Consider the following 14519-nt stretch of genomic DNA (forward strand, 5'->3'; position numbering starts at 1 on the left):
GCTTGCATTAAGGCTGTCAATTTAACTTTAAGTGCATGATTAACAATATTAATGATTAATAATATTTATAATCTGTATTAATGTTATGTTTATAAATATTTAATTACCAAAATTAAAAATGTGGTTAGTTGATCTAGACAAGGTTTTTTTATGCTATATATTCAGTAATATGTAAATAAGATAAAAGTACATTGACTCTTGATTCAGTGCTTTACTAATCTACTACAATGCTTTAAATAATCTTCTTTAGGGGCGTTTCCCCTAAATTTGCATATCATGTAATTCATTTAATAAAAAATGTTAATCACATGACAGCCTTTGTTTCCATGAGATGCTTTGGACTGAAAGATATATAAGATATATTTATTTTGAGACTGCACAGCAGCAAGTGTGAGGGACCTCAGTCAAGCTAATAAAACCAGAATCTCCAGCAGTCCAGCAGTCCATGAGGTTAGGGAAGCAGAGCAGGAAGTATGACATCATCACTGGGCTCCGTTCCGCATGAGCGACGCCGGTGACCCTGCTGGTAATACTGCTCTAATAGAACATTAGGAGATGATAAAATTGCAAATGAACAAGCACAGGAATAAATTTGTCATGTTTTTACAGGCCTGGCTTTCTTGTAAATGTGCAGACGCCATTGCCTTAACATTCCAGATGTGACCCGGGCCTTATTTCATTTTTTCAGCAGTCCCCTTCCTAATGAATGTATATCATATTACCAGCCACCATAATTTACACACAGGAACAGATTCAATGTCCAGCACACATTAATGTGGAGGCTGGCCCTAACGTTGCTGCGCTGTGGGCTATTTGATATTATATTCTTCAAAACACTACGCCTGGGGTTGTTTGCTTGCACACATTCACATTTATACGTGCTTATGTATTACTATGAATCTATATATACATCTCAGCTTTCACGTTGATGGAAAACAAGGCTGGAAAACACCTGTCAGGGTGCTAAAGACACTCCAAATGGGTCGAAGCAGAGATCAGGTCCTCGTAGCTCGCAGCTCACGGAGAAGGGGGAGGATTGAGTATGGTTTATGATGGCTCTGACTGATAGACAGCTATACAGACACGCAGATCCGAGATCAGGTTTCTTTCCTGTTTACCGCTCCTGGCTCCCTGCTTGGCCCTTACTGGAAGCCCTGCTACTCACCCAGGAAATGGGCTCTGCTTCCAGACACAGGGCCACCACACACGGCCCGTGCTAATAGCATTTATTTGTTTATCTGGACAAACTTTTGGCCCCTTCCTTATTGGATTTGCCCTCTTAACAGATCTCTCCCCCACCCCCGAATATAGTAATGACAGGAGATTGATATGTAAGGATGAGACCTTCTAACAAAGGTGAGCGAGTGCGAAAAGGGTAGAAGTAGAGGAGAGGTGGACTGGATAAAATGACACAGTGCTGGTGCAGCAGGGGACCAAGCCATGGACTAATGCTTCTCATCTCTTATGTTCTTCCACCATCCCGCCAAGAAGAGGGTAAAGGAGAAGAGAGTCCGTCGGAGTCACACATCCATACTAAAGCACCACTTTAGGCCTCCCCAGGCTCCCGCACTTCTCTCAATCACCCAGCCCAAGCCCGGGCGAGCGAAGACGGGCGCCTCCCCCACGAAGCACCCCTAACGAGGGGTTAACGCAGTGCCAGAGCTCCCATTATTGAGTGAATTTAGCACCTTGGACAGCGCACTAAAAATCTTTATTGCTTTGCTGACCCCCTCGTCATGTTCGTGCCTGTGTGTTGCATCTGGGGCCGCCGGGGGGAGGCGGGGGGGCTGATTGAAAGGCAATATGTCGGCTAGCAGGCAGGCACACATGCTCGGGGGCTTGTTCACAGCGAGGGTTATACGCCGAGGGTGAGAACAATTTTCTGGTTGTCGCACTGCGAGCTTATTTCCTCAGCACTGGCACATTAACTTTTAAAAAGGGTTCCGCTGGAGCTTCAGGGTTTAAAAAAAATGAAGAGGAGAAGAGGGCTTGGAAGAAAGGAAATGAATACACAGTGTAAAAAACACTGTGTAAATAAATGTTTAATGTGTGAAAAGGATGGTAATAAATAGATTTTCGGTTATGGAAGTGAAAGTCGATTACCTGGAAGGAAAATAGCGTTACTGTAGCTCTTGCCTCCTGCGGAGCGGTCGTTTGCATGTACTAACATGCATGTATTTGCTCTAAATGTGTTTGTATTCATGTATTATACATGGAAACGGTGGCAGTATTGTTGGTAGGAAGAGCTAGATGAAGTACGGGGCTGTTAAAGTGTTTTCTAAGACGTAAACCCTCTAAAAATGGCAGGGGAGTTGTGGTCAAGGATATTGGCTAGCAATTCAAAGGTTGCATGTTTAAACCCTGTCAAGGGCGATCTAGCATTTTGCCCTTTAGTAAAGCACTGAAACTGATGTTGTTCCAAAGGGACTGATCCTGTAGTAATTGTAGTGTAAGTTTGTTTGTGTCTGTCGAGTGTCAAGCAACCAATTAGACTGGAAAAACTGAATGCAATGTGTTGGCTTAATATTTTTTTTTTAATAATAATAACATTGCTTTCTAAACTACTTAAATTGCTTAATTTCATAAAATAATAGCATATGATTAAGACTTGTTTTCAGAAAATGTCTATAAAATGTTTTTTATTCTTTTTTTCCCCATTTTATCCATAATTGTTTTTCCATTTTATCAGTTATATTATCACCAATTGTCAAGTAAATTGATCTAGTGATGAAGATTATGTTTTGTGCATTTAGCATCAAAACTGTCATGGAAATCTAAAGTGCCACATTTGTCTTTTCTGTCTTATAGGAGGTGATTCTGAAGAGGGCAGCAGACCTGGTGGAAGCTCTGTATGGGATGCCACACAATAATCAGGTGAGATTCAGTTGAACACAATGAAACGTCAAACCATAAGCACTCAGAGACAAAAAGGGCCCCATTCGTTATCCATGCATATACATGTATTTGTTCATAAATGTGTTTAGGTGCATATTCATGTAGAAATCACAATTAAAAAATAATTTGGGTGTAAAATATATTTTAAATTTACTATGACATTTTATAATTTTTAGAAATCACATTCTAAAATTATCTTAGAAAGAAGTAATTTGTTAAGACTGCATATTATTAGAAATTGAAAAACTTTTCTAAAATAAAAAGTTAAATTTAGCTACACATCCTCTCAGGCAAGAGTGCATGTGCATAAGAGAGATAAAACTGTATAATTAGTAAAAGAGGCACAATGTGTTATAGGATCATTGTAAATAATGCCATGTTCCACATTTCAGTGGTTTAATTGAGCAACACAATTAAGCATTTGTTCTCAGTTAAGGCCATTTTAGAGCTTTAAGACCATAGAATTGTTCTCTAATATTCCCTAACATTTTTCCTCAACATAAATCCCCCAATATAATTCCTCCAGAACTCTCTCTCTCTCATTGGTTTGAATGACCACAAGGGCATCTTCAATGTTAGATCAGTTATGAACTGCGAGTGAGGGCATATGCTCATCGATTGAGAGCTGAGCATGAGTGCAGCGATGCTGAATTATTTAGGCTGGGTAGTGGATGGAGCATGACTCCAGTCATCAACCCACTCAAAGAGCTCTCTCTCAGGAACCCCTATCCCCCCAACCTCCTCACGGTCCTGTAGTCTTTATGAGGGGAAATTATGAGACATTAATTTTCCATCAAAATGTGCAGCCCCCCTTCCCCAGCCACCAAAACTAGTGTCTTTTCTCTGGCTGGGCTGACTATCAGATAAAGACATCTTTAATGATTTTACTTCTAGATTTTGTTCTTTTGGTATTAAAAAAAAATACTGACTCTCTTATTCACTGATTCATATGATCTTATTTTACCAAGGTGAATTTTATCTGGCAGCTCATAGGTTGCCTGTGCTTAGATATAAACATTTTAATAAATAATTGCAGTGGATATTTTTTGGTTTTTAAATTGTTGTTTATTTTTATTCTTTTTTTAAGTACTATTTTCACTTTTATTTTTTGATGATTTATTATTTATTTTTCATTTTTATTTTATTTAATTTTTTTATTTTATTGATTTCTGTTTTGTTATTTATTCAAACCATTATTATTTATACTGAATGATTATTTGAAGGTGACTGAATTATATATATATAATTCATATAATATATATATATTAGCTACATAATATTCTTTTAATCATTGGTCCATTTTTGTGTTGATCCTAACAGGAAATCATTCTGAAAAGAGCGGCGGATATCGCAGAGGCACTCTACAACGTCCCACGTGGACACAACCAGCTGCCAGGTCTGGCCAACAGCTCAGTCCACGCTGGCATGATGGGAGTCAACTCCTTCCACAGCCAGCTCGCTGTCAATGTCTCTGAGTCTGTACAAGGAGCCAATCAGGGTGAGCAGAGATGCCACCAATCTTATATTTTGACCATTCACAAAAAAGTGATTGAGTTTGTGTGTGTATGCAAAGAGAGACATTAAGGGGCAAAAACACTTGAGCAATTATCAAATCATTGTCGGTTTTCCATTTGTCTCCCTTTTAAATAAGAGTGATTCTGTACTGTCTCAGTAAATTGTGCCAGATCACGGTATTCAGTAGTCTGCTGCGTCCTTCAAACCTTAGGCAAGTAGGTGAAAACTAGCGAGATACACAGCATAAAGACAGATACAAGCATTCAGCAATGCTCCCTGAACCTCCAGGCTCCTTTACCTCACCTCAGCATTCCTTGGCCTCTGTGACAGTTAATGATTTGTGTTAAGTCAGCAATAATTTATCAGTGGTCTGATGAAAGGGAGAATGAATAGTAAGCAGAGCAGAGATGAGCGCTGCCTTTGTACCAGACAGCGGGGACTTCTGGAGCGAGAACTTCCTGCTGCTTTCACCCATGTCAGCGTTTAATGTCCTGATGTATATTTATAGTTCATATTATCCTCCTGTCCTATCTGCCTCCATATGCCACTGACACACACATCTTTTTTTTAAAGGAATAGTTCACCCAAAAATGAGATTTCTGTCATCATTCATCCTCATGACATTCCAGACGTGTATGATTTTATTCCTACCCTGTAACAAAAAAGGAGGAGTTTAGTAGAATGCTCACAGTGCTCTTTTCCATAAAATTTAAGTCAATGATGACCAGGAGCTGATTCTGTTAATTTCTAAATATATTCTTTTCCTCATTATATGTGTGTTTAAGGTTTCAGTCGAAACACAAGCAGTGTATCCCCTCACGGTTATGTACCCAGCACGACCCCCCAGCAGAGTAGCTACAGTACCGTCTCTACTAGTATGAATGGATACGGCAACACAGGCATGACCACCCTGGGCGGCTCGCCCAACTTCCTCAATGGCTCTGCTGCCAACTCTCCTTATGCCAGTGAGTACTGATCCTCTCTATGTCTGTTTTTCTCTCTTTTTTATATATTTTTCAAAATTACCATTACCATTCTTTTTTTTCTTCTATTTAAAGAAATTGTTACTTTTATTTATTTTACATTCAGCACAATTAACTAAAGATTACTAGACTGTTACAATTATTTATGTTTCTAGAAAATGCTGTTCTTTTGAACTTCCTATTCATCGTATAATCCTGATCAACTGTGATAATTATAGGAAATGTTTCTTGAGCACCAAATCAGCATATTAGAATGATTTCTAAAGGATCATGTGACACTGAAGACTGAAGTAATGATGCTGAAAATTCAGCTTAGGGAATAAGATTCATTTGAAAATATATCAAAATGTAAAATAGTTGTTTTGAAATGTGACAATATTTTACAATATTACTGGATTTTTACTGGATTTTTGATCAAATAAATGCAGCCTTTGTGAGCATAAGAAGCTTCTTCTTACTGACCCCAAACGTTTGACGTGTGTGTGTGTGTGTGTGTCTTTAAGAGCAGAAATCAAATCCCAGCCACTCTTTTCTTCAGTCATGATCAGACGCTGTCTATAATGCTTAGCCATTCGTATAACACCAATCTTCTCGCGCGGCTTCTAAATTAAAGCGTCTTAATTAAATCAATAAACTAATTGCGAGAGAAGCAATTCAACTTCGGTACTTTGATTCCGTGATGTTAACAAGTATTTTAACAGGCTCACTGACTCCATGCTGACACTTTCAATCAATGCGAGAGAGCAGGCTTTGTGGACTCCAATTTTCATTAATTGATTAGTTAGGCCTTCATAAATGGATTATGACACTATCAGGAGAATTTACTTGGGAAATTGCCATAAAATTTAAGCGCAGAATAATAACAACAATAAAGGTAGAGCAGGATATAAGAGAGCAGCTGAAATACGACAGGAGTAATTGTAAAATCGTTGAGGGGGAAAATGCTCTTAGGGTATTAATAGACAAAAGGAGAGGCGGTAGAGATGGGACAGGGGAGGGACCAGTGCTAATGTTGTTCTGAGAGGAGCAGACTGCATCTGTGGAGCACTGTGAACCTCCAGTCAAGGAGTACTATATATATATATATATATATATATATATATATATACTAATGCAATTTAATTATACTATTATTCTTAAGGTCTAATAGCATTGTCATGAGGCTGGATTATAAAGGTATTTGCCTATACTATGAGAGGTATAGGTCTATAAGATATATAAGGTCTATGAGGTATCCACCCTAAACCCTTTCCCCTCTCTCGTTCATTCCCGTCCCTCAGTTGTTCCTTCCAGTCCCACCATGGCCTCTTCTACCAGTCTTCCCTCCAACTGCAGCAGTTCCTCAGGCATCTTCTCTTTCTCTCCGGCCAACATGGTGTCTGCAGTCAAACAGAAGAGCGCTTTCGCTCCCGTCGTGCGGCCCCAGGCCTCGCCGCCCCCCACCTGCACCAGTGCCAATGGAAACGGCCTCCAAGGTGAGAAGGAACAGCAGAATATAAAGCTTGACCTATATATGCACACTGTATATTCACACACACACGCCTTCAAAAACGTGGGGTTCCGTAAACTGTTTTTAAGAAGTTTCACCAAGGCTGCATTAATGTGATCAAAAATACAGTACAACTGTAATATTGTGAAATACCTTTCGATATTTTAAAATAATTTATTCCTGTGATGGCAAGGCTGAATTTACTGATGCTTTATATGATGCTTCATAAATCACTCTAATATGCTGATTTGCTGCTCAAGATACAAATATTATCATTATTAATGGTGAAAATGTGTTGCTTAATGTTTTGATGAAAACAGTGATCCTTTTTTCAGGATTATTTAAAGAACCGCATTTATTTAAAATAGAAATCTATTGCAATAATGTAAAAGTCTGTACTGTCACTTTTGATCAATAATGTACTTTTTTGTCAATGCAGAGCACTGTTTATATAACACAATGAATCTGTGCCTATGTAAAGCTTTCCAAATAGTCACTTAAGAGGTTGAAAGGCATCTGTCTAAGTAGGCATTTGGAAGTGATGCAACTCACTTGTTTTGAAACCGAGCTGAAGTGTCTGATCTACAGCCTTCTAACACTTAGACAGCTGTCAGTTTGTCCTAACTTGTGGTAATTTGTTTTTGTATTTGCTTCTCTGACCCAATTCCTCTTTTTGTACTTAAAAAATAACTCTCTTTCTCTCTGTTTCCATCATCTTCCTTTCCCTTCCCCTGCTTTCTCACTCTGCTTCCAGTAGATCAATCTTTTGTGGACTCTAGCAAGTACTCAACCGCCAGCTCCCTGCAGGGACTGGCCTTCTCCTGAAGTATGTTACACTTGTCTCACACTCTTTCTTCATCATCCTCTCTTTCTATCCATTAAGCCATCCATCAGCATGACTGTCAGAGCATCCTCTGCCTTCATCCTCCTTCGTTCTCCTCTCTTCTGCTGGGAGCCTGCTGCACATCTTGAAGAGCATGCCATATGTGTTTCATTTCCTGCCTGACTTCCTGTTTCCCGCGTCAAATCCTCCTCAGAGTTTGTTTGTGTTCGCTTGTGTTTGTCAGTTAACTAACCATAAGTCTGTTAACATCCACTAATATAAAATTCTAAAAGCTGAATATTTAGAGCTATTAAGATTTTCTGCATTTTGGGCATTATTTTCATTTTAATTTTTTAATATGGACAAATCTCATTCTCATTACTTTCATAAAGTAATAAAGTAATCCTGGCCATTTTGTTTTATTAAAATCAGCCTAAAAAATGACAATAAATAAATATGTGGATTTAATGTATACTGACAATTGCAAACATGACACAATGTAAACAAATGTGTTAATGGTCCTACATTACATTATTATTATTATTATTGTTATTTATTTATTTAGTTAGTTTCAGTTTAGGTACATTTCTTCTTCTTCTTTTTTTTTTTTTTTTTTGAGACTCAGCCAAATAGTAGCAGGCTACATAAAACCAGTTGTGTGACATCTATAAAGACATATGTTCACTATTTTCTGAAACAAAGCCATAATCAGCTTCCTCTGATTTATGACAATTACTCTGCACAGCATTCGCCCCCGGGTGTTGATCTGAAATATCTAGACATCCACAGTGAGACAATATTAAAGTAATTGAGCGTTTGAGGCAGACATCTCTTATCTGCGAGCGTGGAGTGCTTCCTCTCCGTATGTTGATATGCACTCAGCACTCTGACCCAATGACCGATTGTCGGTCACCACTCAATTTTTTTTTCCATTCCAAATGAGGCAGAGACACTCAGGAAATAACCCAGGAATTAGAGATGAGGGACCAGCGAGAGGAAATCAATAGGAAGCCAATATGTTACATGAAAAATCTGGTGCGGTGATGTGGCCTGCTGAAAGTTGGGAGTGATGGAGAGAGAAACCCGGCTCAGTGCTCATGGGACTTCCTCCTTCTTGGCCAATAATGATTAGAAGTGATACTAATGTTTGACTGAACATTGTTTAATGTTTCAGAGCCAATATTATTTATCTAAGCTTAAGATATTTTTGTTTAAATGTTGGCAAGCCAGTTAATTTCGGTCAGACTATGTATACACTGCATGCACTTTTCATTAGCATAGCTGTTTGTATGTAATTTGTCTCGTAAAAATGATGTCCGCATAAATGTGCGTCGGTCCCCATAGGCACGTGAAGTAAACACTCAGTCACTCATCGAAACAGGCGAAACGCTACAAGGTCAAATAAAAACTGCTTTAAATGACCTGTTTTTATTCAAGTCAAATATATTATTTAATATGACTGGATTACACCAATGGAAGTCATTTTTAAGGGTAAAAATAACTTCAACTGCATGCATACACTGAGTTTGTCCTCTACGCTCTTCATGTAAATGCAAAATCCCTCCGACTGTAAGAATATCCTGAACGTCTCCTCGGAACCCGTGGAGCTTTGTACTCATGGGAGAGAAGCATTAGCTAATGCGTTGCGAAGCCGTCCTATAGTGTTATCACTAATTGGATTGATGAATTGTTCATATAATGGCTCCCTGATGGGGAGACTGATATACAGCCTGTAAAGCAAGTCACTATTTATCCTGACAATGACTCCAATTAAACACGGACGACCTGCAACCTTAGGTGGATCATACGGAATAAAGATTATCCTCATCCACTCACAGGGAATTGTACATCCTTCTGATTAATGTACAACTTCGGTGTGATCGAAAGCACAGAGAACTATGGAATATACTACTGCGTCCGTTAAGTCTCTCCATCCCTCCTTCAGTTGATTGAAGCCATATTTTACCCTGTTGTTTGGATGTGATCCATGAGCATTGTCTTAAGCTAACCCTTACGTTTCTATTCATAGATTGTTGCACAACATTTCAGTAAGCGCATCAGGATTAAAATCATCCATTAAAACTACAACTATTTCTAAACTCTCTCATACACACACACAAGAAAATTATACATTTTTGGCAACTAATGCAAATTATTTCGATTATTTGAAGTCCTTAACTTAAAAAGCAAAATCATTTCATATCATATCATTTGAGTACGATGTCCTTTCCAGATGCTTTTCTTTTGGTTTTGTTTCATGAAAGATGAAACCAAACAATCCCATGTCTTACTCTTTTTCTCTCTCTTTCTCTCTTCTTATGACTATAGCGATCCCAGGGATGATTGTTCCTCCCATGTAGGGGCTCCTGGGCCGCTGAAGAGGCACATTTGATTTCAGCTCTGACCAGAGAATCTACTCTCTGGGCTGAAGGCAGTTTCTGGTGGAGGAGACATGAAAACTAAACTTTTAAAACTCAGGCCTTTTGACAAAGGAATTTCATTTCATGGGAAGAAATGGTTTGTTTGCTTTTGTTTTTAAGCTGTTCTGGACTGCTGTACCGAAGGACTTCACCCCCCGTGTTTTGCCCATGCAGAAAGGAGAGATGGAACTCCTTTACATTTTGTTCATGGGCTTTTTTGATGAATTGAACGATCACATGCCTTTTTTACAGACTGTATCACACAAACATGACACTTTAGGAGCGGTTGCATCTGTAATGTTTCTGGGAGCAGCGACGGGCAACAGCACAGATCTCTGTTAATACTGACCAGTTTTTATATAAATAGACACATTGGTGCAAAATCCAACTGAGAGCAACGGCCAACCGTTTGAACACAGAAAAGAAGAGGGGGAGGGTTTTTTTTTTTTTTTTCAAAAAAAGAGAAGCCAACAAAACGTTTGCCATAATATTGTTTGTTGTCATACAAAATGAAATTGTAGCGCCATGCTCACTTGCCTATTGTTTTTTAAAGCATAGAGTCATACAAAGCATTTGGGTACCAGTTGGTTTGAATGGCTATGATGTAGGAAAGTTATTTAAGAGTTATTAAATGCTGTCATGCTGTAATTTTTCAATGTCCAGATCCATCCTCAAAGAGAAGAAAAAGTGACCCAATTTCCACAACAAATCAGTATTTATGCTCTTGCAAATATTTGCTGCTAAATAGAGCAGATATATGCAGTAAGCAGATGGACTGAAGGAAAAAGACCTCAGTTGCCATGCCATTTCAATTGAAAAAAAAAAACTTTTGAATTTTGTGTGCTCAAAGAATGTGCTGATTTGTTTTTCTTTTTAGTTTTTGCTTTGTCGATGAAAAAAAAAATGAAACTGTGATATATACATTTTAATGTGTTTGGTTTGCTGTGTTTACTAGTGAAGGACATAGGTTAAATGAAGTATAAGAAGAATATTATTTCAGAGCCAACGGTTAAAGCAACCCATTTTTTTTTCCTTTTCTATGTGTTTCTCTGGCTTGTTTTGGGGGACATTACTTGAATTAGCTAAGTATTTTCATGTTTAGACAGCATTGTAGGAAGAATGCTTTCCAAATGTGTCAAACACCCAACACCCAGCAATTTGTTTGGCACACTTTGGTAGTTGTCTATTTTTGTACATATACTTTCTGTTGCCAAAGTCTTTGTTTTATTTGTATTTATCTCAGAATGGCTTATGGCAGCTCATAATAATACTGACAGTCAGTTCATTGCATAAGTTACACAAAATCTCACCAATTTCAGCAAACACAAATCATGGATTCTGGACAAAAAGAGGGGAGTCTCTGTAAAATATCCATATAAATAATGTATGTATATCCAGATTTTGTATATTGCTTTTCTCCCCAAATTCACTTTGATTGTGGAAGGTTTTTCGTGATTGTTTATCCATCTGTTCGCTTTTATCACCGGCATTGTCTTTATTGTTAATGTCTTTGTTTGAATTTAGGTCCATGTTTTGTATCATGTCAAGCTTTCCATTTTTATTTTATTCGTAAAAAGCCATTGTCTATTTTTGTATAATTTGTAAGTTAAAAAGCAATTGTTTTCTTTTTGGAATTTTTTAATGTATGGCAAAAAAGTAGCATCTCAGCATTTAGTTACGTAGATTATATAAAATATATATATATATATATATATAAATATATGATGAATATATAAATCTATATCTTTTCTTTGAGGCTGACAGAACCTGTACTATTGTAATAACATGCATGGGCTCTTCTCTGAGAGTGATGGTTTTATTTTGTGTGTCAAACCTAGAAGGACATGTTTGATGAAGTTTTAATCTACGTTCTTTTCTTTCTTCTTTTATTTATCTGATTATTTATGCCTGCTTATAGATCTGTCTATTCCACTCTCTCTCACACATATATCAGTACCAGCAGTATAGATGCCTTAACAATGCAAACCCATAAGCATACAATCACTTGTACAGACTTCACAACCACCACTACCAGTAACAGTAGCCACAGATTTCCTTAAGGGATTTCTTTCCAGAAAAAAAAGCACAAATTGGTCTGTTTTACCTAAAACGAGGAGGGTTAAATGAATTATTTGCCCCTTTTCTGTTGTTTGTATTATAAAGGATAATGAGAGAGACTAATGATTTATATTTTCTGTGTTGCTAGTGCCATGGGTTGCACTTTCTTGTTAATTTAAAGCAAAAGGCTGCCTTTTTTCATTCTTTTATGTCTGCTGCGTTCTTGAGAGGTGGAGAATCTCAAGCCATATTCTACAGTGTCACCGTTCACTCTGAGGGGACGTTGGCTTTAGCTGGAGGTGCATGTGAACCTGCATGTTTTTGGGTCGTGCCATAGCACTTTGTATGGTATCATTGATGTATTTCTCACCCTGAGCAAAGTGACTCCATATCAGAGCACAAGGCCTTGCCCCCGGAGCTGAGGTTCTGACTCCCAGTCTGTAACGCTGTGACTCGAGTCTAATTCTACTGTCAGCCGAATCGGCCCTCGATGATCGTCTTCAGGGCTCTTTTATCAATGGTTTAAGTGCAGTCTTCTGTAATGTGTGTCTGCGATCTGTCATCTAACAGAAAAATGGCTTTTAATATGCTGATGTGTGAGGACTTTTTATCAGAAATGACTGATGATAGACCATTCATGATGTTTTTCTTTTCCATTTGTGGCTTTGTTAGAGGCTCCATCGCAATGAATAAGATGGACTCCTTATAAAATGACAAGCATTTGATTGGACACAAGAGTCAAACCAAAAAGCTGGTCTCTTTTCCTGCCTCCTATTCTTGTGTTTGTTTGTTTGTTTGTTTAAATTTTTTTTTTTTTTTGACTGAATACACACTGAACCGTTCTATTGATAGGAAAACTCAAGATAAAAACTACTGTATAGATTGTTATCATTTTTGATGAAAGCTGTAAAATAACTTTTCAAAGTTCACAATATTAAATTAAAGTTACTTCTTGTCTGTGATTTTTTTTTTCTGGAGTGTCTTTTTTTCTCCTTGATCCTTTCTTCCAGAAGCAGGCATTTGGGGGCATGTTAGGAAAATAGATGTTACAAAAGTAACTCGGCATGTTATTTTTGTGCCATGTTATTGCCAACAGATGTCTGATTGTTCGTTATCTCTGGGGAATGATCTCTCCTTGGGCCCAGCCCACATTCCTTCTACCCCAACCCGCTAATTCCCCTTAAAGTAGCACATTTTAATTAGCCCCATTCATTAAATTATTATATACCTGATAGCATAATGAATGTAGGCTCAGACTTTCGCAAACATGATAATGATGGGCTCCTCAACTTATTAATTGAACTGCGCATTGCATTTAATTGACTCATCATTTGCATTTATGGTCATCAGCAAAAACTAATCTCTTTTTTTTTTTTTAGTTTGCATATTTAATTTAAGATGCTCTTGATCTGATTAGCTTGTAAAAGTCACTGGCAAGATTCTGCTGACCCGATTACATGAGGGCAAACTCCACCTCAGCTTAAAAGAGCTTCATATGACCCTGAAACATTAGTAAAAATCTAAATCTAGCACATGGTTTCAGTGGGAATTGCTGTTGTTTTAAAGCCAGAAACGGTGGTTGTCTGTTTGCTGAAATAAAGAGGCCACAAACGAGTTGAAATTATTAGATTTTTGGTCCCACTTTATATTAGGTAGACTTAACTACTATGTACTTACATTTAAATTAATATTTGATCCAATGCACTTATTGTGTAAATACATGCTTTTACATTGTACTTATATTAAAAAAATTCCTGCATGTAGTTACATCTGTTATTCATTTCTGTACTTACATAATTACATTGTTGACCCATCCCTTACATCTTAACCCACCCTTAAACATACCAATAGCTCCAAACCTGTCCCTAACCTTACCTGTACCCCACCTCAATAGCAGAAGAAGTGCTTTACAGTCCAATAAGAACCAAATAAGTACATTTTAGGTTTTTTTTTTTATTTTTTTATGCAAGTACATAGTATTTAAGGTCACCTAATATAAAGTAAGGTTATGATCCACAATGCACTATTTAAAAAAAAAGTTTTGTAATCAGTGTTGCCAAGTCCGCGGTTTTCCCTCAGAACCGGGTTATTTCAACACTGTTGCCAGGGATTGTTTTTAATGTCCGCAGGTTTAAGCAACCCCATGTGATATTTAGCCCATAAAATGCAAATTTAACCAGTGGAACCCTGTCAAAAAAAATTATTTTACCCCCCAGAATGTATCCCTCCTCGAAATGGGATGGGCTAGTTTTGAGTAGCAAATGAGCAGGTTTTATTGTGAAAACCTGGCAACCCTGTTCGTAATGTAAAATTGTGATTAATATAAATAATTTATT

General features: G+C 37.7%; 1 protein-coding gene across 4 annotated transcripts in view; it reads left to right on the forward strand.

Moving 5' to 3' along the window:
* Positions 1 to 13145, forward strand: part of ebf1a (EBF transcription factor 1a) — a 119812-nt gene extending 106667 nt beyond the window's left edge. Inside the window, exons 12-17 of one of the 4 annotated variants that reach the window (XM_059515783.1) lie at positions 2809 to 2874; positions 4216 to 4393; positions 5196 to 5375; positions 6674 to 6868; positions 7637 to 7708; positions 10034 to 13145. In XM_059515783.1, the coding sequence (XP_059371766.1) occupies positions 2809 to 2874; positions 4216 to 4393; positions 5196 to 5375; positions 6674 to 6868; positions 7637 to 7707 (690 nt within the window). In that variant the 3' untranslated portion in view covers position 7708; positions 10034 to 13145. The remainder of the gene's footprint in view (positions 1 to 2808; positions 2875 to 4215; positions 4394 to 5195; positions 5376 to 6673; positions 6869 to 7636; positions 7709 to 10033) is intronic. The other 3 variants (XM_059515784.1, XM_059515786.1, XM_059515787.1) reach the window with 3 other exon arrangements.
* The last annotated feature ends 1374 nt before the right edge of the window (positions 13146 to 14519 follow it).

This window comes from Carassius carassius, chromosome 29 (assembly GCF_963082965.1).
Source record: "Carassius carassius chromosome 29, fCarCar2.1, whole genome shotgun sequence".
In the NCBI taxonomy this organism is placed as follows: Eukaryota; Metazoa; Chordata; class Actinopteri; order Cypriniformes; family Cyprinidae; genus Carassius; species Carassius carassius.